Genomic DNA, 19,559 nt, shown 5'->3' on the forward strand with positions numbered 1-19,559 from the left:
TTCCCGAGGCCGCGGGGCCGGGAAGGATCGCTGGCTGCCCATCCCACACTGTGCTCCTCTGGGACCAGGGGGGAGGGCTGGAAATGGGGCCGGGCTGGGCTAGAATGAGAAACAGCTTTCAGAAGGGGGAGCTGGGTGTCTAGGGGGCCGTGTCCAGCTAACAAAACAACGGCTGCTTGAGTCAGCGGCTGTGGCAGCAGCTCCCAGGCAGGCCGTGGGCTCCTGACGCCCTGTGCACGGTGAGGGTGGCGCTGCTGGTCCAGCCTCGGATGCTTGACTTCAGGAAGTGGTGGAGCGGCTTGTCCGGGGGGGCTCCCCTGTGCTCTGGCGTCCCTGAGCCTCTGCCTTGGTGGCCTGCTTAGCTAATTGGGGGCGTTAATTGAGCACCTACAGTGCCTAGTACTGAGAGCTGCTGCGGGCTGAGCCCTTTCCAGGAGTCCTCTGTGATGGGTGCTCTGACTGTCCCCATTTTACAGATGAGGGGACTGAGGCTCAGAGAGGGTGGGGCGTCGCACAGTTAAGAGTTAAGAGCTGTGAGACTTAGCATGTCCAGAGCCTCAGTTCCTCTGTCTATAAAATGGGGACACAGAAGAGTGTGTGTGCCCCAGGTGGTTGTGAGGTGACTCTGGGTGCCTGCACACAGCAGGTCTCTGGTCCAGGCCGGCCTCAGACCTCAGCAGGGAGTTGCCCCTCCAGGCTATGTCCGGATGGCGGGAGGGCTCAGCATGCCAGTTGTGGGTAGACAGACATACTGTCCTCAGGGTGGCCTGGCTGGCTGGTTCATGTGGCCCTTCCAGAGGGTGGCCAGCTGGCCTGGATGACCTTAGTGCCCTGGAATGGGGTGACCCACTTCCTCCAGAGATGGGGTCAAGGAAACCGAGGCAGGCCTCTCTGAAGCTCTGGAACGGTCAACCCAAGCTGTAGTGTCCATTGCCATTTGTCTGTTTTTCTGCCTGATTCCAGCAGCCTGCGCCAGGTGGGGAATTACTGTGCTGTGTGTCCTGAGGAAGCCTCTGTTCCTCTCTGTGCCTTGGCTTCCTCAAGGTGCTGCTTTTCCTTTCTGGCTCAGGGCCAGGCCTCCTGACTGTTGCTCGCTGGCCTGGTTGGCCATCCTCCCTTCCCAGGCCTCCAGGAAGCGAGTGTCCGCATCACTCACTGGGAGGTGCTGGTATTTCCTTTGGCGGCAGGCGGCTTCCTCCTTGGCGTAGGGGCAGTTGCCAGAGGGCCCCCAGAGCCGAGTCCATCCTGCCCCTCCCAGGGCCAGCACACAGCAGCCCCGTGGCTCTTTCCATGCCTCAGTTTACCCTCGGTGGAGGGTCAGCTCAGTGGAGTGGTAGCCCCATGGCTGTGGTGTTCTGAGAAGCCGCTGAGGTGGGAGGGAGGCAGCTGGGTTTGGGAGTCGCAGGGATGGCCTCAAATCCTGACCCAGTCATGTGCGGCTGGTGGGCAGCCTTGAGAACGCTTCCCCTGTACCCTTGGAGCTGCGGCCGAGCGAGTCCAGTGGCCCTCTGTCTTGCCCTGGCTTCTGAGATCTGTAGACTGTGCCCGTCAGACCCCCACCACGGACCTGCCTCTCTCTGCTTGCTGCGCTCCTCTAGGGCTGTCTCTGGGGCGTTCTCCTGGCCCGTCTGCAGCTGTCTGAGCTGAGGGAGGAGCTGGCCAGGATGGGGCTCAACGGAGGCTGCAGAGGGGCAGGCCAGGTGGAGAGGGCCTTGAGGGCCCAGGAGCAAAGTTTGAGTTTATGTTGAGGGCACTGGGGATCCACTGAATGCTGTTGAGCTGTGGAGGGGACACTACCTGCTTTGTGTTGTGTTTTTTGTTTTTGAGGAAGATTAGTCCTAAGCTAACATTCGCCCCCAATCCTCCCCGCCTTGCTGAGGAAGACTGGCCCTGAGCTGACAGCCGTGCCCATTGTCCTCTGTTTTATGTGGGACACCGCCTCAGCATGGCTTGACAAGTGGTGTGTAGGTCCACACCCGGGATCCAAACCAGTGATCCCCAGGCTGCCAAAGCAGAATGTGTGAACTTAACTGCTGTGCCACTGGGCCGGCCCCTGCATTGTTTTTTTAAGTAAACATTTTACTTTGGACTAATTTTAGATTTACAGGAAAGTTACAAAGGTAGTACAGACAGTTCCTGCACACTCTCCCCTCGGTTTCCCCATTGCCAAGGTCTTACTCGGGTACATTTGTCACAAGGAGGAGACCCACATTGGACTGAGCCCTCCTCTAAACTCCAGGCGGGACTCCCGGAGCGCCCCTCCTCTTCCAGGATCCCGCGTTGCATTTAGCGCTTTGCCGGTTTAACAGCAGCTCCCTCTGCTGCAGTGGGGGGCGGTGGGTGAGCGGCCGCCTGCAGCCCGCTGCTTCAGACCAAAGGGGAGGACTGTGTGCTTTCAGCTCCTCGCTTTACCGGGATCGCGGGTCGATCGCAGTCAGAACCTTGAGGCGGGGAGGTGCCTTCACGCCCCAAGCACAAAGCACCAACAGCCGGCGCAGTCTGCACCTGGGACGAAACCGCTGGGTCTTGCAACCTGCCGTGGTGCCCGCCACCGACACCGCCTCCTCCTCGCAGTGCCAGCTGCAGCAGGACTGAGGTGTGGGGGGGCTCTGCAGGCAGGATGTGGGAGGCCTGAGAAGCCAGGCTCTTGAAGCTCTTGCTCCAAATGGCTTCCTGGGGAGAAAAAGTCAACACAATTACAGTTGGTAGTGAAATCAATATGTCAGAGTTTTAATGGGAGAGTGGGCAGAACTGAGCTCTGGCCCCAGGAGGCAGCCAGCTAGAGGGGGAAGGGGTGTCTTGCTCTTAGAAAAGAGCTGAGACCGGAGGCAGTTGCTCATCCCTTTTTTAAAAAAATTTTTTTGCACCAGCTTTTTTTTTGAGGAAGAGTGGCCCTGATCTAACATCTGTGCCCATCTTCCTCTATTTTATGTGGGATGCCTGCCACAGCATGGCTTGACAAGTGGTGCATGGGTCCACACCCAGGCTCTGAACTGGCGAACCGTGGGCCACTGAAGTGGAACGTGTGGACTTAACTGCTGTGCTACCAGGTGGGCCCCTCATCCCATTTTAGAGCAGGATAAAATTAAGTTCTTAGAGGAACGAAAACTAGCAGCCAGGTGTTGTCTGGGCCTGAACACCTGCCTCCCCTGTGGTGCCACACACACAGCAGATGTACAGTTAACCCATATTTTTCCCTCAGTTCTCCAGTACCCAGCACGGCAGTGTTGTTCTCAGTCTCTCTGCTTGGAAAGGAAACAGCTGAATACAGTCATTCACACTTTAGTTAAAATTAATTTTCTTTCTAGTAAACACTCACCCCAGAGCACAGTCTCTGCTCTGGAGGAGCTCATGCACATGCTACTGTGATAAATGCCAGTGGTGTTACAGAGGAGGGGAGATTTTGTTTGAGCCACATCTTGAAGGGTGGCTAAAAACTTGCTGCCTGGGCACGCCTGGCAGAGGGAAGTGCATGGGTCAAAGCAAAGGGGACTGCTGGGCTAGGGGAGATATGAGTGGCTCAGAAGTGTGGGAAGGGCATTGGCTGCTGAGGGAACAACATGAAGGTTCAGGAGCCCTCGCGGGAAAGCACGGCCACATTTGAGAAGCTGCAGAGGTTGGTGTGGTTGGAGCAGAAGGTAGGGCGGAGGAAAGAAGTGGGACTTGGGACCTGAGTAGTTGGCGGGGGCCAGATCATGAAGGCCTGGAATGCCAGGCTCCATCCTGAGGACAGCCGGGAGCCAGGGAAGGGCTTTATGTCAGGGAGGGGTGACCAGTTCTGTGCTTGGGAAGGTGGCCTGGGGACCAGAGGCCCCTGCGCTCAGCCATGCGGTGTGGAAAGGCCTGGGCCAGGGGTGGGGCACATGCAAGGCGGTGCCGATGTCGGGGTGGGATTTGGGGCCTCGGAGCTGACTGCCCCTGGAGACCAAGTTCAGCTGAGGCCACCCTCAGGCAAGCTGCCCATCCCCAAGCCCACTGTCCCCTTTGCCGGGCCTGCAGCCTCTTCCCCTTCCTGCCAGGCCCAGGGCCTCATGTCCCAGCGTCTGTCCGTCCATTGGTCATTTCCAGCCAGCCAGCCAGCCTGCAGCCCTGTGGTCTCCCCAGGGAGTCAGCCTCCCCTTGGAGTACAGATTACTCAGAGCGGCCGGTCCGTTACTTCTCCTTTAAGTTTTTTTTAAATTTTATTTTTAGGATAAGAAAAAAAAAGTTGGAGGCAAGGCTTTGTAGAAAATTCCTTTGGTGCAGAATTGATGGCTGTGGACTTCAGGGGGCGGGGGTGACAGTGGATCTGGCCTGACCTCTGCAGCCACCCCCCGCCGGCTGAGCTGGGTGCCTGCGCCTGCCTCCCCCTGGACCCCATCGCAGGGCCGGGACCTCCGGGGTCCCCTCCCCACCCCTCCTTCCCACCCCTCCTGGAGCTCAGGGAGGAGACACATGTCCCCTGGGCGAAAGTCTACAACAACTTCTCATTTAAGGACGCGAGTAATCCATAGTCAGTGAGGAAAAGTTCCGTCACCTTCAGGGAAAGGCCCCCATGCAGCCCTCGCCCACTGCCCCTGCCTGCTGGAGCCCCCTCCCTGTAGCTGAGGGGGCGGGCCAGGAATCTGGGGACAGGGGGCAGCACCCTCTTTCCAGGGCTGGCCCCCAGCACGGGCGCACACGGGGAAGGCTGGCAGGCTGGGTCTGGAGCTGGAGGACAGAAGGCGCCATGTCCAAGACAGTCTGGGGAGGTCACTCTAGGCAGGTAACAGCAAGCGCAAAGGCCCCGAGCCACTTCCACATCCCAGCCCCTGGGCAGGTACCAGAGACATGCCCGTTTTGTAGTTGAGTAAACTGAGGCTCAGGGAAGTGGTGGGACGTGCCCAGGTCACCCCCAGCCATCCTGTGGTGGAAGATGCCCCCTCGTGGGTTCTGGCCTAGGGCATCCCCAGCCTCACCCCGTCTCTGGGCTCGGGGCGTGACCCCCAGGGATGTGCCAGGAAACAGCCTCCCCAGAAGCCCATTGGGCCGCAACTGTGTTTATCGGCCCAAGGACGGAGGACCCAGTATTGTTTTCTTTTGAAAACCAGCTGAGTTTTTGTTGCAAAACCCATGCAGCACGTGGTCAACATGTCAGGCTTGCAGAAAGCACAGATAAGAAAAAGCCCTCTAAAGCCACACCCTAAAGCCAGTGATGATGCTGCATTCTCCCGACCTTCGAAGTACCCGCTCAGAGTCTTCGAGGCCCACGTCCCAGCATCCAGGGCGGAGGCGCGGGCTCCTGTGTGCCGCCAGCTTCAATCCTGGAGGCCTGGCATCGCGGCTGGTCATCTGGAGCCGGCCACTTCCCTTCTGAGCCTGTTTCCCCATCTGTGACACGGGGCCTCATAGGGCTGCCAGGATTCAGGCAGTTTATGCACGGGCTTGGAGCAGTGTCAGTTCCCAGTAACTGCGGCTCATTATTATGGTTACTGTCGTGGCTGTTACTTTATTGTTTATGCACCAGTTTTACCAAAATGGCTCCAGGACATCCTGTGACTTTTCTCAGCCAGACTTCTTTCTGTCATAATCGATGCAGATTTGTGCTGTCGCTGAGGGGTGGGGGTGGCTCTCCTGGACCATGTGGCATAATTTACATGCTCAGGCCTGTCGGACACTGAGGTTGTGTCCTCCTGTCCCCTCTTCTAAACCGTTCTGTGTCTGCATCCTTGTGGACTTGCCCTTCCCTTCTCAAGGGTGCTTCCTGGAGGCCTGCTTTGTATCTTTGTGCAAATTGCAGAAGGAACCTTTGAAAGGACCACCAAGACCCAGAGAAAGGTGGGAAAGGTGGCAGCAAGTGCAGGGGACGGTCAGGGACTGGGGTCACCAGCCGCAGTTGTCCTGCTCCTGTGAGGAGGGGCTGGTTTGCCACTTGAGGTGGCACCGGCTGATGTGGACTGTGCATTTGGACACACCTGGCCTCCGTTTACCCATCTGTAGTGTGGGCACATTAGGGGATGTGTGCTTGGGGGAGGAGGAAAGGGCCTCAGTTTGGAGAGGCCTCAACCTGGGGTCTGGTGAGCTGCTGGGAATTTGGTGTGCTGGTGCTGGTGTCAGAGCAGGGGCGCTGGAGGAGGAAACCCCATGGTTGCTGTGGAGACACAGCTGAGAGAGGAGGGACACCTCCTGGGTGTCAGCGGGTAAGCTGAGGCAGAGGACGGCCTTGGGTGGTCTGGCGTGGGCTCCTCTGCTCTGCTCGGCTCTGACTAGCCTGGAGGGAGGCAGCTCTAAGGGCGTGAGGGTGTGTAGGCCTCACCCTGTCCCGCCATCCCTGGCCCCCTGCAAACCTTGTTCCCTCACCAGCCCTTTGCCTCCTTCACGCAACTCCTCCCGTGTGGATTCTGTGGCCGTGAACCGTCATCTCCCACGGGCAGCTCCGTGACCAAGGCTGAGGTCAGGGGTTGGTCTGGGGTCGGGGATGGGGTGCTGTGTCTGGGCCTCAGCCCAGAGCTGGGCGTATAAAGCAGGGCAGGACTTTAAAGCTCTGCTGCTGGGGCCTGAGATACATACGGTGCAGGCAGGGAGCCCAAGAAGGTTCCAGAACTGAGGTCTGATGTGCTGCTTCTCTTCCAGCTGCAGCCGGAGCAGCTGGACTGTGGGGCCGCGCACCTGCAGCACCCGCTGTCCGTCCTGCAGCCCCTGAAGGCTGCACCCGTGTTCCGCGCCCCCGGCCTCTCCTCCGTGGCCGTGGCAAGCGTCAGCAACTACACGGTGGTCTTCCTGGGCACCATCAGCGGGCGGCTGCTCAAGGTAGGGCTGGGGGAGGGGCGGAGCGGCTGAGGGGGCGGGAGAGGGCAGGCTGTGCACATGGCCTCTACAGGTCCAATAGTAGCCTTCATTTTCTCCGTTTGCTCAGCACTTTACAGTTTACAAAGTATTTTTCATGTCTGTCTCTTCCACTCTTGCTCGTGACGGTGTGTGGCCCGTTGTGAGAGAGGGGAGTCTAGGACCGAGAGTGCACCCCTCTCTCAGGTCTCCTCACCCGGGGCTCTGAGGTAGGCGGATCCGAGGTCAAGGCTCTGGGCTCTGCCACTTGCTAGCTCTTTGACCTTGGGCAATGCACTTTCTCTCTCTGGGCCTCAGTTTCCCCGTCTGTGAAGGGCTGTAAGCCCTGCCTCTCGAGATTGTTGTGGGGCTTTGACAGGGGCCAGGCTACAGCCTGGCAAGTGGGGGCTCTCATTGCCATCTCCTCCTCCACTCCACCAGCCACTCTCTGAAGCCCCCCCATGACTGGTGTCTGGAGGTGACAATGCCTGGCCCTGAGATTCCTGGAGCTGGGAGGGGGAAAGGAACCCGGGTTTCCCATTCTGGGCAGGAAGAACTTGGCGGGGCCCCCGGGTGAGGGCCTGGACCTGCTCCCCGCTCCCCGCACCAGGCACCCACTGCCTTTCAGGAAGGCTGGCTGCTGGCGGGGCCTCGCTGCACCAGGCCCTGGGCTAATTGCCTCCCATCCAATAATCCAATTCCCTCCACTGCCCAGGCAGACGCCACGGGCCGGGAGTGGGGTGGGCAGGGTGGGGGTTGGAGCCCTAGCCCGCCTGCCCCAGGACCCTTGCTGGCCCCCTGGCAGTGGTGGGTAAGATGCCAGGCGGGAGTGAGGGGGGGCGGCATCCTCCTCAGCCTTAGAGGCCGTTGTTAAGGGTTCTTAGATAGTGGGCCTTGTGTTTGGGGTCGGATACTTGGATTCCAATCCTGGCTCCCCGCCCCCAGCTCTGTGACCTGGGCGTGGTTCCTTCTCACCCTGAGCCTCTTTTTCCTCATCTGTCATGGGGAAAATGAGCCAGACTGTCCAGGACTGTGGTCAGTCCACTGTGATGATGCCTGTGCGTGTGGAGAGCAAGGAGTCTCCTGACCCCTGGCCCGTGAAGCTGCAGTTATTAGGCAGCACTGTCTACCCAGCCTCGAAGGGCATGTCAACGGCATCGTCTTGTGTAATTCTCACACTCTTGTGAGGGAGGCAGAGCCGTGAGTCCCATTTCACAGGTGAGGACGCTGAGGCTCTGAGGGGAGAAGTGACCGCCCCAGAGTCACACAGCGGCAGCTGGGGTTGAATGGGTCCCGTGGGCCCAGAGCCCACACTGTCCCTCTGCATGGACCTCCTTGCTCACTGCCCTGTGCTGGGCAGTGCCTGTCCCTACTCGGGGCTTAGATCACTACGGCCAGCCCAGGCCCCGGGGCCCAGGAGGTGCTAATGGACAGTGAAGGAGTGGAGATGCATCGAGTGTCTGCTGGGTGCCTGGGGGCGGGGTGGCGGGAGAGGGCTGAGCCTGGGCCAAGCTGCCAGGGGCAGCCCCCGCCAAGAGGCCGCCTGGGAGGAGGGCCGTCTCGGTTGGCACCGAGCCTGGGGAGAGAGCAGCTTCAGTTTGCTGAGCAGGAGGCACGTGGGGAGCTTCTCTAGAAGAGGCACTGGGAGGCCAGGTCTCGGCCTCTGTTGCACTTGGCCGAAGGGGGAGGGGAGCGAGATGCCAGGAGGGAGCACAGCAGGGCAGAGGCCTGGAGGCTGGAATGCGTGTTGGGTTGAGTGGGTGGAGACAAGGCTGGCAGAGTAAGTTGGGGTTGGATCGTCAGGGCCTTGAATGCCTGAAAAGGTTTATTCCGTAAGCAGGAGGGAGCCACTTAATGGTTTGGGAGCCCCAGAGGAGGGCCGGGTGGTAGGAGGCCCCAGGGAGCTGCCAGGAGGCGTCTAGACCACTCCTACAGCTCAGTGCCCAGGAGCCTTGGAAGGGCGGCATGTTGGGGATGTGCAGGGCCAGCTGACAAGGCAGAGTGTGATGGGCTCTGACGGGCCTTGTCAGTTCTCAGGAGGACGTGCAGGTCCAGAGACGCCACCGGGTCCCAGCCAGTCCTCCTGTCAGGACCTTGGGCCTCACCCCCCAGCCTCAGCTTTCGACTCTGGGGTCAGACAGGCCTAGGCTGGCATCGTGACCCTGAGGTATCTTCATTTTGTGACTCTTGCCAAGTCCCTTGGCCTCTCTGGGCCTCAGTTTCCTCATCCATGAAATGGGCATGAGAGAGGCGGAAGGAGAAGCATGGCCCCTCCGCACTTTGTGCTGCCTTCTCGTTTAGTGCTCCCACAGCCCTGCGGGGCAGGGGCCTCAGTAGTCCCACTCGGTCAGGAAACTGAGGCCCAGAGAGGGGAGGAGGTTTGGACAACTTGTTCATTTGTACAGCTTGTAAATGTCAAAGCCAGAATTCAAACCCAAGTCCCTGCTCTTAGGCATGATGCCAGACAGGCTCCCAGGGAATCTTTGTAAACTGTAAAGTTCTTGTGCATTCACAGCGTGGGGTGTGTTGGAGATCAATCAGCAGGGAGTTCCTGGTGGGGGCACAGCAGAGGGAAAAGTGTGGAGGCTGGACCCCCTGCCCTCCCTTCCACGTCTGCGAGTGCCCACCATCCTGGAAGGGCCTGAGAGAGGACGGGGAGGCCCAGCCCCAAGCCTGGGTCAGGTCCCCCCCGAGGGACAGCTCCCCTGTGTTTGCCTCCCCCTGCCATGGGCACCCTCCCAGCACACCATCACCCTCACGGCCGTGCGGCACCCCCACAGATCAACCTGAACGAGAGCATGCAGGTGGTGAGCAGGCGTGTGGTGACAGTGGCCTATGGGGAGCCAGTGCACCATGTCATGCAGTTTGACCCAGCAGACCCCGGGTACCTTTATCTGATGACATCCCACCAGGTAAGGCTGCAGCCCTGGCCTGCCCAGTCCCAGGACAGGCCCAGCCCTCTTGCTTGCCTTGCCTTTGCACGTGCTGTTCCTCCCACCGGGATCCCCCTCCTCCCCCATCCCCTCTGCCTGCTCACCTTCCCCCCACACCCCAGCACAGACCTAACCTCTGCAGGGAAGCCTTGTTTCCCCCGTGATAGCATTGAGCCTCAGTTTCCCCAGCCTCTCATGGCCCTGCCATGCTGACTCCCCAGGGGGAGGGGCCGGCAGCCCCATTGAGCTGGGCCCTCGCCTCTGCCTCCAGATGGCCAGGGTGAAAGTCGCCGCCTGCGCCATGCACACCACCTGCAGGGACTGCGTGGGTGCGGCCGATGCCTACTGCGGCTGGTGCGCCCTGGAGACGCGGTGAGGCTCCCTGGGCTGGGGTTAGGGCTGCGAGGCTTCGGCCGGGGGAGCCCACCTGGGTCCTGACCTGGGCTGTGCCGCTCCAGGTGCACCCTACAGCAGGACTGTGCCAACTCCAGCCAGTGGCACTTTTGGACCAGTGCCAGCAAGGGGCCTGGTGGGTGTCCCGCCATGACCGTCCTGCCCGCTGAGATCGACGTGCGCCAGGAGTACCCGGTGAGTCTTGAGGGACCCGGGACCCAGCTCAGGGGGATGCGGGATGGGGAGCCGCCCTTCACTGAGGTGGAGACTCTGCCCATGGCGCCCGGAGACCTGGAGGCCACTCACGAAAGCTGTGAGAACGCCTGGGCTTTGCTCAGTGGGTCCCGCGTGCAGCCCGTGCCGGTGCGCACCGCTGCCTCCGCTATGCCTGGCAACTCTACGAAGTGGATGCTCGTTACATCCCCATTTTGTAATGAGGAAACTGAGGCACAGAGAGGTAAAACGACTTGCTCAAGGTCTTAGAGCCACGGCAGAGCAGAGCTGGGATTTGAATCCAGGGGGCAGGCTCCAGAGTCGCAGGAGTCCCGGGAGTCCCAGGAGGGCGGGGGCAGGTTGGAGGATGGGAGGGGAGTGAGCCCCGCCTTCCTGCCTTGTCCCAGACCTAGCACTGGGGAGGGGAGCCACCTTATCCTCAGAAACAGATGAATCTGCAGAGTGGGGGCAAGTGGCTCTGGCCGTCACCTCTGCCCAGGAGGCCTGGAGCTGTTGCAGCCCCCTCCCCAGCCACGGTGGGCTCCCGCAGCAGGGGTGGTTCCAGGCCCTGGCCAAGGGATGGGGCTGAGGGACAGACAGGCCTGGCTCCCACCCCGCTCTGCCCTCAGTGACATCTCTAGGCTGGGTACCCTCACCTATCATGAGGGAAGATGATGGTTCTGGTGGCAGGTGGGCTTTGTGCCCCCTCCCCATTATTACGTGTCACAGAGTGCTTCCCACCTGGATCTTGTCATGTAGACGGGCATAGGTTTGTCCGTCATTGGTTCATCATTCATTCTTTCATCAAATAGATTACTGAGCACCCACTGTATGCCACGGGCAGTTCTAGAGCCTGGGGGCACAGCGGGGCACAAGGCAGACAAACCCCTGGCCCTTGAGGGGCTGACATCTCGTGGGGTGAGAGAATAAGCAAGACAGAATGTCCAGATGGTGGTAGTTGTGTAGAGGGAAAGAAGGCAGAGCCCAGGGGGTGGGGAGTGAGTGCCGGGTGTGTTGACATTTTAGACCAGGTCAGAGCCGGGGACTCACTGCCAAAGTGACATCTGAGCAACAACATGAAGGAGGCGAGCCAAGGGGGTGTCTGGGAGGGGTGTTCTGGGCAGAGGGAACTGCCAGTGCAAAGGCCCTGAGGGAGGAACAGCTTGGTGGATTGGAGAGAGTCTTAGGGGTTGGGGTTGGGGGGGTCACGGGGGCAAGGTCATGCAGAGCCTCCTTGGCTACTGTAAGATGATTGGTTTCATTTTGCAGATGGGGAAGCTGAGGCCTAGAGGGCCACGTGTAGGAAGTAGCCCTCTGGCCTGGAGTCCTGGCCTCCTGCCACCCCTTCTCCCAGGGTTGCATGCCCTGGGGGTGGGGCTGGGAGGGCAGTGCCCCACTCCCCAGCTGAGGGTCTCTCGCCCCCAGGGCATGATACTGCAGATCTCGGGCAGCCTGCCCAGCCTCAGCGGCATGGACATGGTCTGTGACTATGGGAACAACATTCGCACTGTGGCCCGGGTCCCGGGGCCTGCCTTCGGCCACCAGATCGCCTACTGCAACCTCCTGCCAAGGGACCAGTTCCCACCCTTCCCGCCCCACCAAGGTGAGCCCCTCACTCGCTGGTTGTGGGTATAGCCGGTGGCAGGCTCTCAGAGGCCCAGCCCCAAAGGGCCGTAACGGTGGACTCTCAGGCACGGGAGTTCCTGATGTCACGGCCTCTGATGTCACTGGAGACTCCCTGCCCCTTTGTCCTTCTCTCCCCGGCTCCCTTGATCCGTTCCAGACCACGTGACCATCGAGATGTCTGTGAGGGTCAATGGGCGGAACATCGTCCAGGCCAATTTCACCATCTACGACTGCAGCCGCATTGGACAAGTGTACCCCCACACAGCGTGAGTGGGTGGGGCATGCCTCCGGTGGGGGAAGGAAGAGGACCAGGGAGGAGTCTTGGCTCTCAGGGAGGCCCTTGGAAGAAAAGCAGCAGTGTCTTAGAGGCAGGCAGGACCCTCAGTCGTCCGCTTGCCGGCTCATTTATCATGCACAAACTGTCATCACCCAGTCCTGGCCTCTGAGAGCGCCCAGGCTGGAGGGGCAGAGAAGTGCTTTGATTACACTTAATGTAGATTCCTAAAGGCCCTGCTTATCTGGTTCCCCTTTGCATACCTCTTGCATCCGGGAAATCACTACCTTACAAAGTGCCCAGCCTGTCTGACGATGAGAAAGACCTTCTTCCCCTGTCTTGGGTCCCGGTTCCTGGGGGCAGGGGTGGAGTGAGGGTCAGGGAGCTGAGTGTCTGAGGGCCCCATGTCTTTCAGCTGCACCAGCTGCCTGTCGGCACAGTGGCCCTGTTTCTGGTGTACCCAGCAGCACACCTGTGTCTCCAACCAGTCACGGTGTGAGGCCTCACCGAATCCCACGGTAAGCCAGGCTGGGGGATGCCCTTTGCCTCCACTATTTCATTACTTTTTAATTCTTTTTCCATGTACCATGTTGAGAACATTCCCACGTCATTAAATTTTTTTTCCTTGGCACCGGGTTTAACAGCTGTGCCAGGCTCACCACATAACAGTGCATTTAGCCAATCCCCGGTTGTTGGACATACTGATGGCTTCCCGTGTCATTTGTGCATTCTAACGCAGCCAGAGCACTGTGCACGGCCTTGCTCGTTCCCTCGAGGCCAGCTCACGGCCACCTGAAAAGTGTGGCTTATTTTTACGCCTTTAGCTCGACTGCCGTCGAGAAGGCCTGAGCCGGTTTACCGCCCGCCTGCAGTGGAAGTGCCCCTCTCTGTGCCTCATGCCGACCTGGCTGGTTTTTCATTTTACCTCCAGTATATTTCAGCAACCCCGCAGTCGTCCGGGCGGTCATCCCTGAGGCCGGGGAATGCAACTGCAGCCTTGAATCCAAGCCCCTCTGGCTCGGAGCCTGTGTTTTCCCCCTCCCCCAAATCAGGAGCTGGGCTAGACGGTCCCTGCCTCAGTTTCCCCACGGGTGCTGGGGCCCGGGGGCTGGTGAGGCCTGGCTCTCCCTGGGTGGGGAGGGCAAGCTGGCCTCAGGAACCACACGCTCCCGGGTCCTCTTGCTCACGCCAGGCCCTTGGGCTCCACAGGCTGCTTCTGTGCTGGGGGCGGCCAGGCCTCCCCCGCTGCAGGCTGGATTTAATCATTCCACGGGGTGGGCCGTGATGAGTGAGTGGGGCAACAGGTGGAAAATACAAATGGAGATACTGCTTACCTTGCTTCTAGTCAGTTTCTGGGGCATGTCCACCTGAAGGGTGGCCTCTCGCTTTTGCCTCAAGAGCGTCTAAGGCCATCCCAGCCTCGTGCCAGGGATGACCAAGAGGTGTTCCTGAGGTTTTGGCTGGTGTGCTAATGCCCACCCAGGGGGATGGCTGGACCGGGCAGGGGTACCAGGGTCCCAAGATCACAGCTGTTTCCCTCTCAGACCTGGCTTCTGGACCCTTTGTCTTCTATCAGGGCTGTGAGGGGCCAAGGGGCACCAAGTCCCTGTCTGCAGCTCATCTCTCCAGGACAGGGATGTTCCTGCCCATTTTCCAGATGGCACAGCTGAGGTAGCCAGTATGACCCCTCAGGGCACTGGCTCCCAGCAGAAGGAGGTCACCCTGGGCATGCCTCCCAGGGAAGCAGCCAATCCCCAGAGCATCGGGTGCCCCAGCCTCTCAGTTCTGGGCTCAGAGAAGCTCGAAGCTTTGTCTGCCCGTGCCAGGTGCCAATGAGCAGGTGCCAAGGAGTGGCTCCGTGGCCCATGCTGGAAACCTCTGGTCTCAGCCCCTCCTGCCTGAGCCTCAGAACCACTGTGAGGAAGAGGAGTGCGTACAGCAGGGCAATGCTTAGCGCAAAGCAGCGACGCGGTAATGCGGGGTCTCCGGCGCTGGGAGAGAGGCCAGTGGAGGCTTTGTCGCCAAAGCCTGGGGAGGCCCCTGGCCTGTGCACTGGGCACCGGGATTTCCAGTCCAGACCAAACAGCGCTCCTGCTCTTGTTTGGGGTCCACGTCTCCTTCCAGCCCCCAGCCCAGGGCTGTGCGCACAGTAGGGGCTCAAGGACTGTGGGTATGAAGCATTCATCCCAGCAGTCTGCCTCCTGTGCTCTAACCTAGAGGGGTGGTGGGGCAAGGAGGACCTGGCCTCAACACAGCTCCTTCAGCGTTTATCGAGCACCTGTTGTGTGCCTGAATCTGTGTGAGGCATTGGGAGAGAACTCGGTTAGACATAGTTCTGCCCTCCCTGTCATGAAAAGAGCCTGAGGTATGAGTTGTGGCTGTGTCATCCTGGGCAAGCTACCAAGCATCTCTGTGCCTTTTTCCCCATCTGTAAAGTGGGGCCTCCTTTGCTGTGGTGGGAATCTGGAATTACACCTGTAGGGCACCTACTCCATACTTGGCACATAGTAGGTGCTCAATTAAAGGCCACTGTGCTCCTCAGAGCTGGTGGCCACTCTGCTGAGTGGGTCAGGGAGGACTTCTCTGAAGAGGGGCCCTATGTACAGGGTCCTGACAGATGCATAGGAGCTCACTAGCCTGGAGGTGTTTCTGTGGCAGCACCCGATAAACTGCTGTTCCCCAGGTCTGCAGCTCGGTGGGCCAGGAGTTGGGTGGGGGCCCCGAGAGGGCCTGTCTTAGAGAATTAGGGTAATCTATCAGGAAAAGAGGCAGCCCCCCCAGGCCTGCAGGAGGCTCTGAACCAATGCTTAAATTGACCTTTAATTAAGCGCCAGTTAGCCGTCGAGGCGCCATGCCTCTGGGCAGGCTGCGGGCAGTGGGGTCTGCACGTCCTCCTGGACCCCTCAGGAGCCGGGAGGAGGTGGTACATCTTGGTCCAGGCCAGGGAGGTGTCCCTGGGGGAGGCAGGTGCCCAGGGGCTAAGAGTCTTGTCACTTTTCCCTTCTCTAGCGGGCTCCAGAGGGAGGAAGTGGGGGAGTGGAGGATGCTGGGGGGAGAGTCCAGCTTTTTGAGGGGGGGAAGGAGAGTGAGGAAGGCAGGCGGCCACACCCTCCTTTCAGTTTTCTGAGGGTTGCTGTAGCTGCCCTGAAGGTGGCTTCTCCAAGGTGTGATATTAGGCCTTGGAAGCAGGGAGGGTTGGGCAGACCGGGGGCAGGCTCCATTGCCGGGGAGCCTGGTGTAGACACCGCCATGAAGCTGGGCTTCATTAGGAGCCAGTGGAGAGAGTGGCTTGGTAGGAACAGGGGGCAGTTTAGGGGGGCTAAAGGTAGCAAGGGGCCAGGTCGAGTGGGCTCAGGACCAGTCCCAGGTCGAGTGGTCCCTGGACCAGTCAGTGCTCCGCTGGACTGGGACACCAGTTCTTGGCCATTGAGCTTGGGAGAGACCGCGGGAGAGTCTGAGCTCCAGCTTGGGGACGGGTGAGCCCTCTGGGGCCGGCATGCGTGGAGCTCATATCGGGTTTATTGTGGCTGCTGGCATTGCTGCCCCTGCATCTATCCCCACTCCCAGCCTCTCACTTTCTCAGCTCTGCCCGGAACATCGTCAGTTGTCTGTGGTTTCCTGAGCCTGCAGGCTGTGCCCTATGATGCACCCCACCAAGGGGAGAAGCCACACAGCCTCTTCCTGAGGCGCTGATGGCTTGGTTTGGGAGGGGACAGGGAGGCCCTGACTTTTGTTGTAAGTGGGGACACCATACTTCAAACTGGCCTAGGCCCCAACAGAATTAATTGGCTCATGTGAGTAAAAAGTCTGGGGAGTGGTATCTTCAGGCACAGCTGGATCCAGGGGTTCCAGCAAGGTCACTGGGGCCTCTCTGCCCCTGTGGGTGGGCTCCATGCTCAGGCAGGCCTTCCCCTTCTGGCAACAAGATGGCCTTGGCAGCCCCAGGCAGGCTCTGGATCCTCCGGCAGCCCCAGGAAACAAGAGAGCTTTTTTCTCATTGGTTCTGCAGACGTCCCGTAGTTGAGTCTCACTGGCTAAACTGGGGTCTCATATACTCCCTGAACCAATTGCTGAGGCCAGGGCAGCTGCCCATTTCTGGCACTAGGGAATAGGGTCAGTCTTAAACCACAGGCCTGTGGGGGGAGGTCCCCAAGGGCCACACCAGACGTGGAGGTACATGGTGAGGGCTAGAGGCCAGCAGCAGACGCCCCAGCTGGCCCCGTGGAGGATTAGCCGACCCTGGGGGAAGCACCGAAGGAGGGCAAAGATTTGCCAGGGCTCAGCCTCAGTTCCACTCTGTAGAATGGGCACAAGCATCCACGTGGCCGTCGGTTATAAAGATTAAGTAGCGTAGGTGGCCCTCAGGGATGGTCCTTCTGGAGAGCCTCTTGTGGGGGCTCCCCCTGCCCTGACCCTCACCCGTCAGCCCCTCCTTTCGGCCCCTTACCCATGGGTGGGGTGGAGCTAAGAGAACAGAGTCACAGGGCCCCCAGCCAGCCACAAAGCGGAACTGGCAGCAGCCGTGAAAGCTGATTGGAAACCTGTGGGTTCCATCTCTGAAATTCCACGGGGTTTGCACACGACACGGCACAAGGTGGCAGCTCAGAGAGGGTCAGGGACCTGGGTGTGCTCACACAGCAAGCTGGACACCAGCTGCTGCACCTCAGCCCTGCGGAGTGGCGTGGTCAGGAGGCCTCAGCCGGGCCTGGCTGTGCTGCTTCTTTAGCCAAGGCCCCTGCGGCTTCTCTGTGCCTCAGTTTCCCAGTCTGTTAAAAGGGTATAATGATGGTACCTGCCTCATAGGGTTGTCGAGAGGAGGGTTTGGTGAATTAACACAGGGAAAAGTGCTCAGAACTGTCCAGGTGCCCAGTGAGGGCTCTGGGAGCTGGCTGCTGCCGCTGTATTACATGACCATTATTTATTGGCTTTGGCATTGGCATCCCGTTGAGGTCTGGTTTTATTCTGGGCCCCTAATGTTCCCGTCAAGGAGCTCCCTGTCTGATGAACAAGAAGGCAGAAAGACCCCAGAAGGCCTCCAAATTCTACCCCCGGAGGCCTTGGGCCCTGGCTGGTGACCTCAGGGAGGACACACAGGGTTTCCAAATCCTTGGCCAGGCAGACTTGAGCAGGAAGCCCCCTGGGCAGGAGGGTGGTCAGCCCTCGGTGTGATCGTGGTACCCCCCAGTCCCCCACCCTCTCCTCTCTCGGGGTTCCGGCAGGTCAGGCTCTCGAAGTGAGCAGGCAGGACGTGGCCCCTGGGCTCCCAGGTCTGAAGAACTCAGCGCAGGGTGGGGAGTCCACAACCGCAAGCTCAGAGAGGCTGCTGAGGTGGCATGGCGGGCACAGCCTGACCCCCTGGTCTCTGCCCCTCGCCCTGGGCCTCGGTTTCAGACCTCAGTTTCTGGCCTGAGAGTCAGACAGATCAAAGACCAGCTCTGCCCTCTGACCCCGGGTGGCTCACCAGCTCTCTGAACCTCAGGTTCTCGTCCTCCCTCCCTCCGTCCCACCCTCCCTTTTTTGAAGCGGCTCCCGCTCCCCCGGGCCTCATCTCCAACCTGGGAATGATGATGCCCAGCCCTCCCCGGGCCTCTTGCCCAGGCAGCGGGGGCGCTGGGGAGCCTGTGGCACCTGGGCCCTCCCAGCCACTGTTTCCCGGGGCCTTTCAGAAATCTGGAGTTTCTTTATTCTGAATCATTTGACATGTGTCAATCTGGAAACCAGCATTTCAGAGCCCAGTGGAGTCTCGGGGAGCGGGTGGGGCCCCTCATTTTACAGTTGGGAAAGGTGAGGCCCAGAGACAGGGCGGGGGCCTGGCCCTCGTCCTCAGCATCCGGCCTCCTCTGAGAGGCGTGTCGTGGAGCAGCTGTGGAGGGGTTGGCCCACCACTGGGCAGGTCATTTCATCTCTCTGTGCCTCAGTTTCCTCATCTGTAAAATGGGGCCAATAAAACCTCCTCCCAGGCTTGTCATGAGGACTAAATGAGATGGTGTGTGGTAGGCACTGGCATGCTGCCCTCGGTTGTGGTGGCTGTCACAGTTTTGTTGCTAGTGTTTTCTCGCTGTGCAGGCTGACAGGCGCCTTCCCAGGGAGGCAGGCTGCCCAGCAGGCCAGGGTGGCTGTCAATCCTGTTTCTTCTGAAATGTCCCCCGTGTCCCCCATACCTTGTTGTGTTTTGACCACAGAGCCCTCAGGACTGCCCCCGGATCCTGCCCTCCGCCCTGGCACCTGTGCCCACAGGCGGCTCCCAGAGCATCCCGGTGCATCTGGCCAATGCTGCCTTCTTCCAGGTAAATGGAGGCTGGGTTGGGGTGGGGCCAGGTGGAGGTGGGGAGAGTGCACCTGGGGGGACCCCTGCTCTGCGCCTGGCACCCATGCTTTCATTCCCTTTCTCTGAGTTTCCAGCTTCTGTTTGAGAAGGCTCCACTCTGATTGCACAGGGCTGGGGAGATGGGCAAGTGGGTGGTGAGGACCGGGCCAATGGGGCAGCAGGCCATCAACACCTCCTGGAGGAAACCCTGCCCGAGACCCCCAGACTCCTGCCCTCTGAGGCTCCCCTGGGAGAGCCGAGCCCCGGTGCCACAGCCTGACACTGCCACCTGTGGGTGGACAGTGTCCATGTGTCCGTGTTTTGCCCCGCCCTGCCCCCAGGCTGAACTGTGACCCTGGCCCCCCCGAGTCTGTATCTTCCCTGGAGAATAGCCAGAGAGCCCCTTTGCTGCCTCATTCCCCACTGTTCAGATGGGGAAAACGAGGCCCAGAAAGGGCAAGTAGGTGACGTGGGGCTGGACTTGCCCCTAGCCCTGGACTCCCCATCAAGTGCTCTTCCCTGCAGCCAGCCTTCCCCTCCCCCGCCCACCCATCTAGGCTGGGGAGGGGATGCAGCCCCTTTCTGGGGCCCTCCTGGAGGAGCGTCCTGGGTGGGAAGTGTTGACGAGTCCTGGAAGTGTGCCAGCCACCCCCCTCCCTAGCTCCTGGGACTCGCCATCTGTTGCTTCCACGGAGGAGCTGAGGCCCGTGAAGGCTGTTGCACGTGGGGCCCACGTACCGGGCATCTGGGATGTGTTGGCCAGCCTTGTGGCTGGGGCTGGAGCTGTGTGAGGGCAGGGGGCTCCACCCTGCAGTGGTTGGGGCAGAGCCTCTGGGAGCGTCCAGGGGCCTGGGCTGGTGTGGAGGCCGTGCTGCCCCGGGCAGCAGGAGCCTGGCGTGGGGAGGCCCAAGCCCCGGGATTGGGTCCTGGCTGCTGCTTTCCAGCCGTGTAACCAGGGGGCATGTATTGCCTTCCCCAGGCCTCGGTGGTCCCCACCCTCCTGTCTCCCAGGCCTGCTTCTAGAACACCA

General features: G+C 60.2%; 1 protein-coding gene across 1 annotated transcript in view; it reads left to right on the forward strand.

Moving 5' to 3' along the window:
- Window positions 1–19,559, forward strand: part of PLXND1 (plexin D1) — a 50,836-nt gene that overhangs the window by 9,726 nt on the left and 21,551 nt on the right. Inside the window, exons 2-9 of the mRNA XM_070574677.1 lie at window positions 6,592–6,768; window positions 9,564–9,695; window positions 9,988–10,088; window positions 10,175–10,304; window positions 11,748–11,925; window positions 12,106–12,214; window positions 12,638–12,740; window positions 18,405–18,509. Of these exons, the coding sequence (XP_070430778.1) occupies window positions 6,592–6,768; window positions 9,564–9,695; window positions 9,988–10,088; window positions 10,175–10,304; window positions 11,748–11,925; window positions 12,106–12,214; window positions 12,638–12,740; window positions 18,405–18,509 (1,035 nt within the window). The remainder of the gene's footprint in view (window positions 1–6,591; window positions 6,769–9,563; window positions 9,696–9,987; window positions 10,089–10,174; window positions 10,305–11,747; window positions 11,926–12,105; window positions 12,215–12,637; window positions 12,741–18,404; window positions 18,510–19,559) is intronic.

Source organism: Equus przewalskii, chromosome 15 (assembly GCF_037783145.1).
Source record: "Equus przewalskii isolate Varuska chromosome 15, EquPr2, whole genome shotgun sequence".
Classification (NCBI taxonomy): Eukaryota; Metazoa; Chordata; class Mammalia; order Perissodactyla; family Equidae; genus Equus; species Equus przewalskii.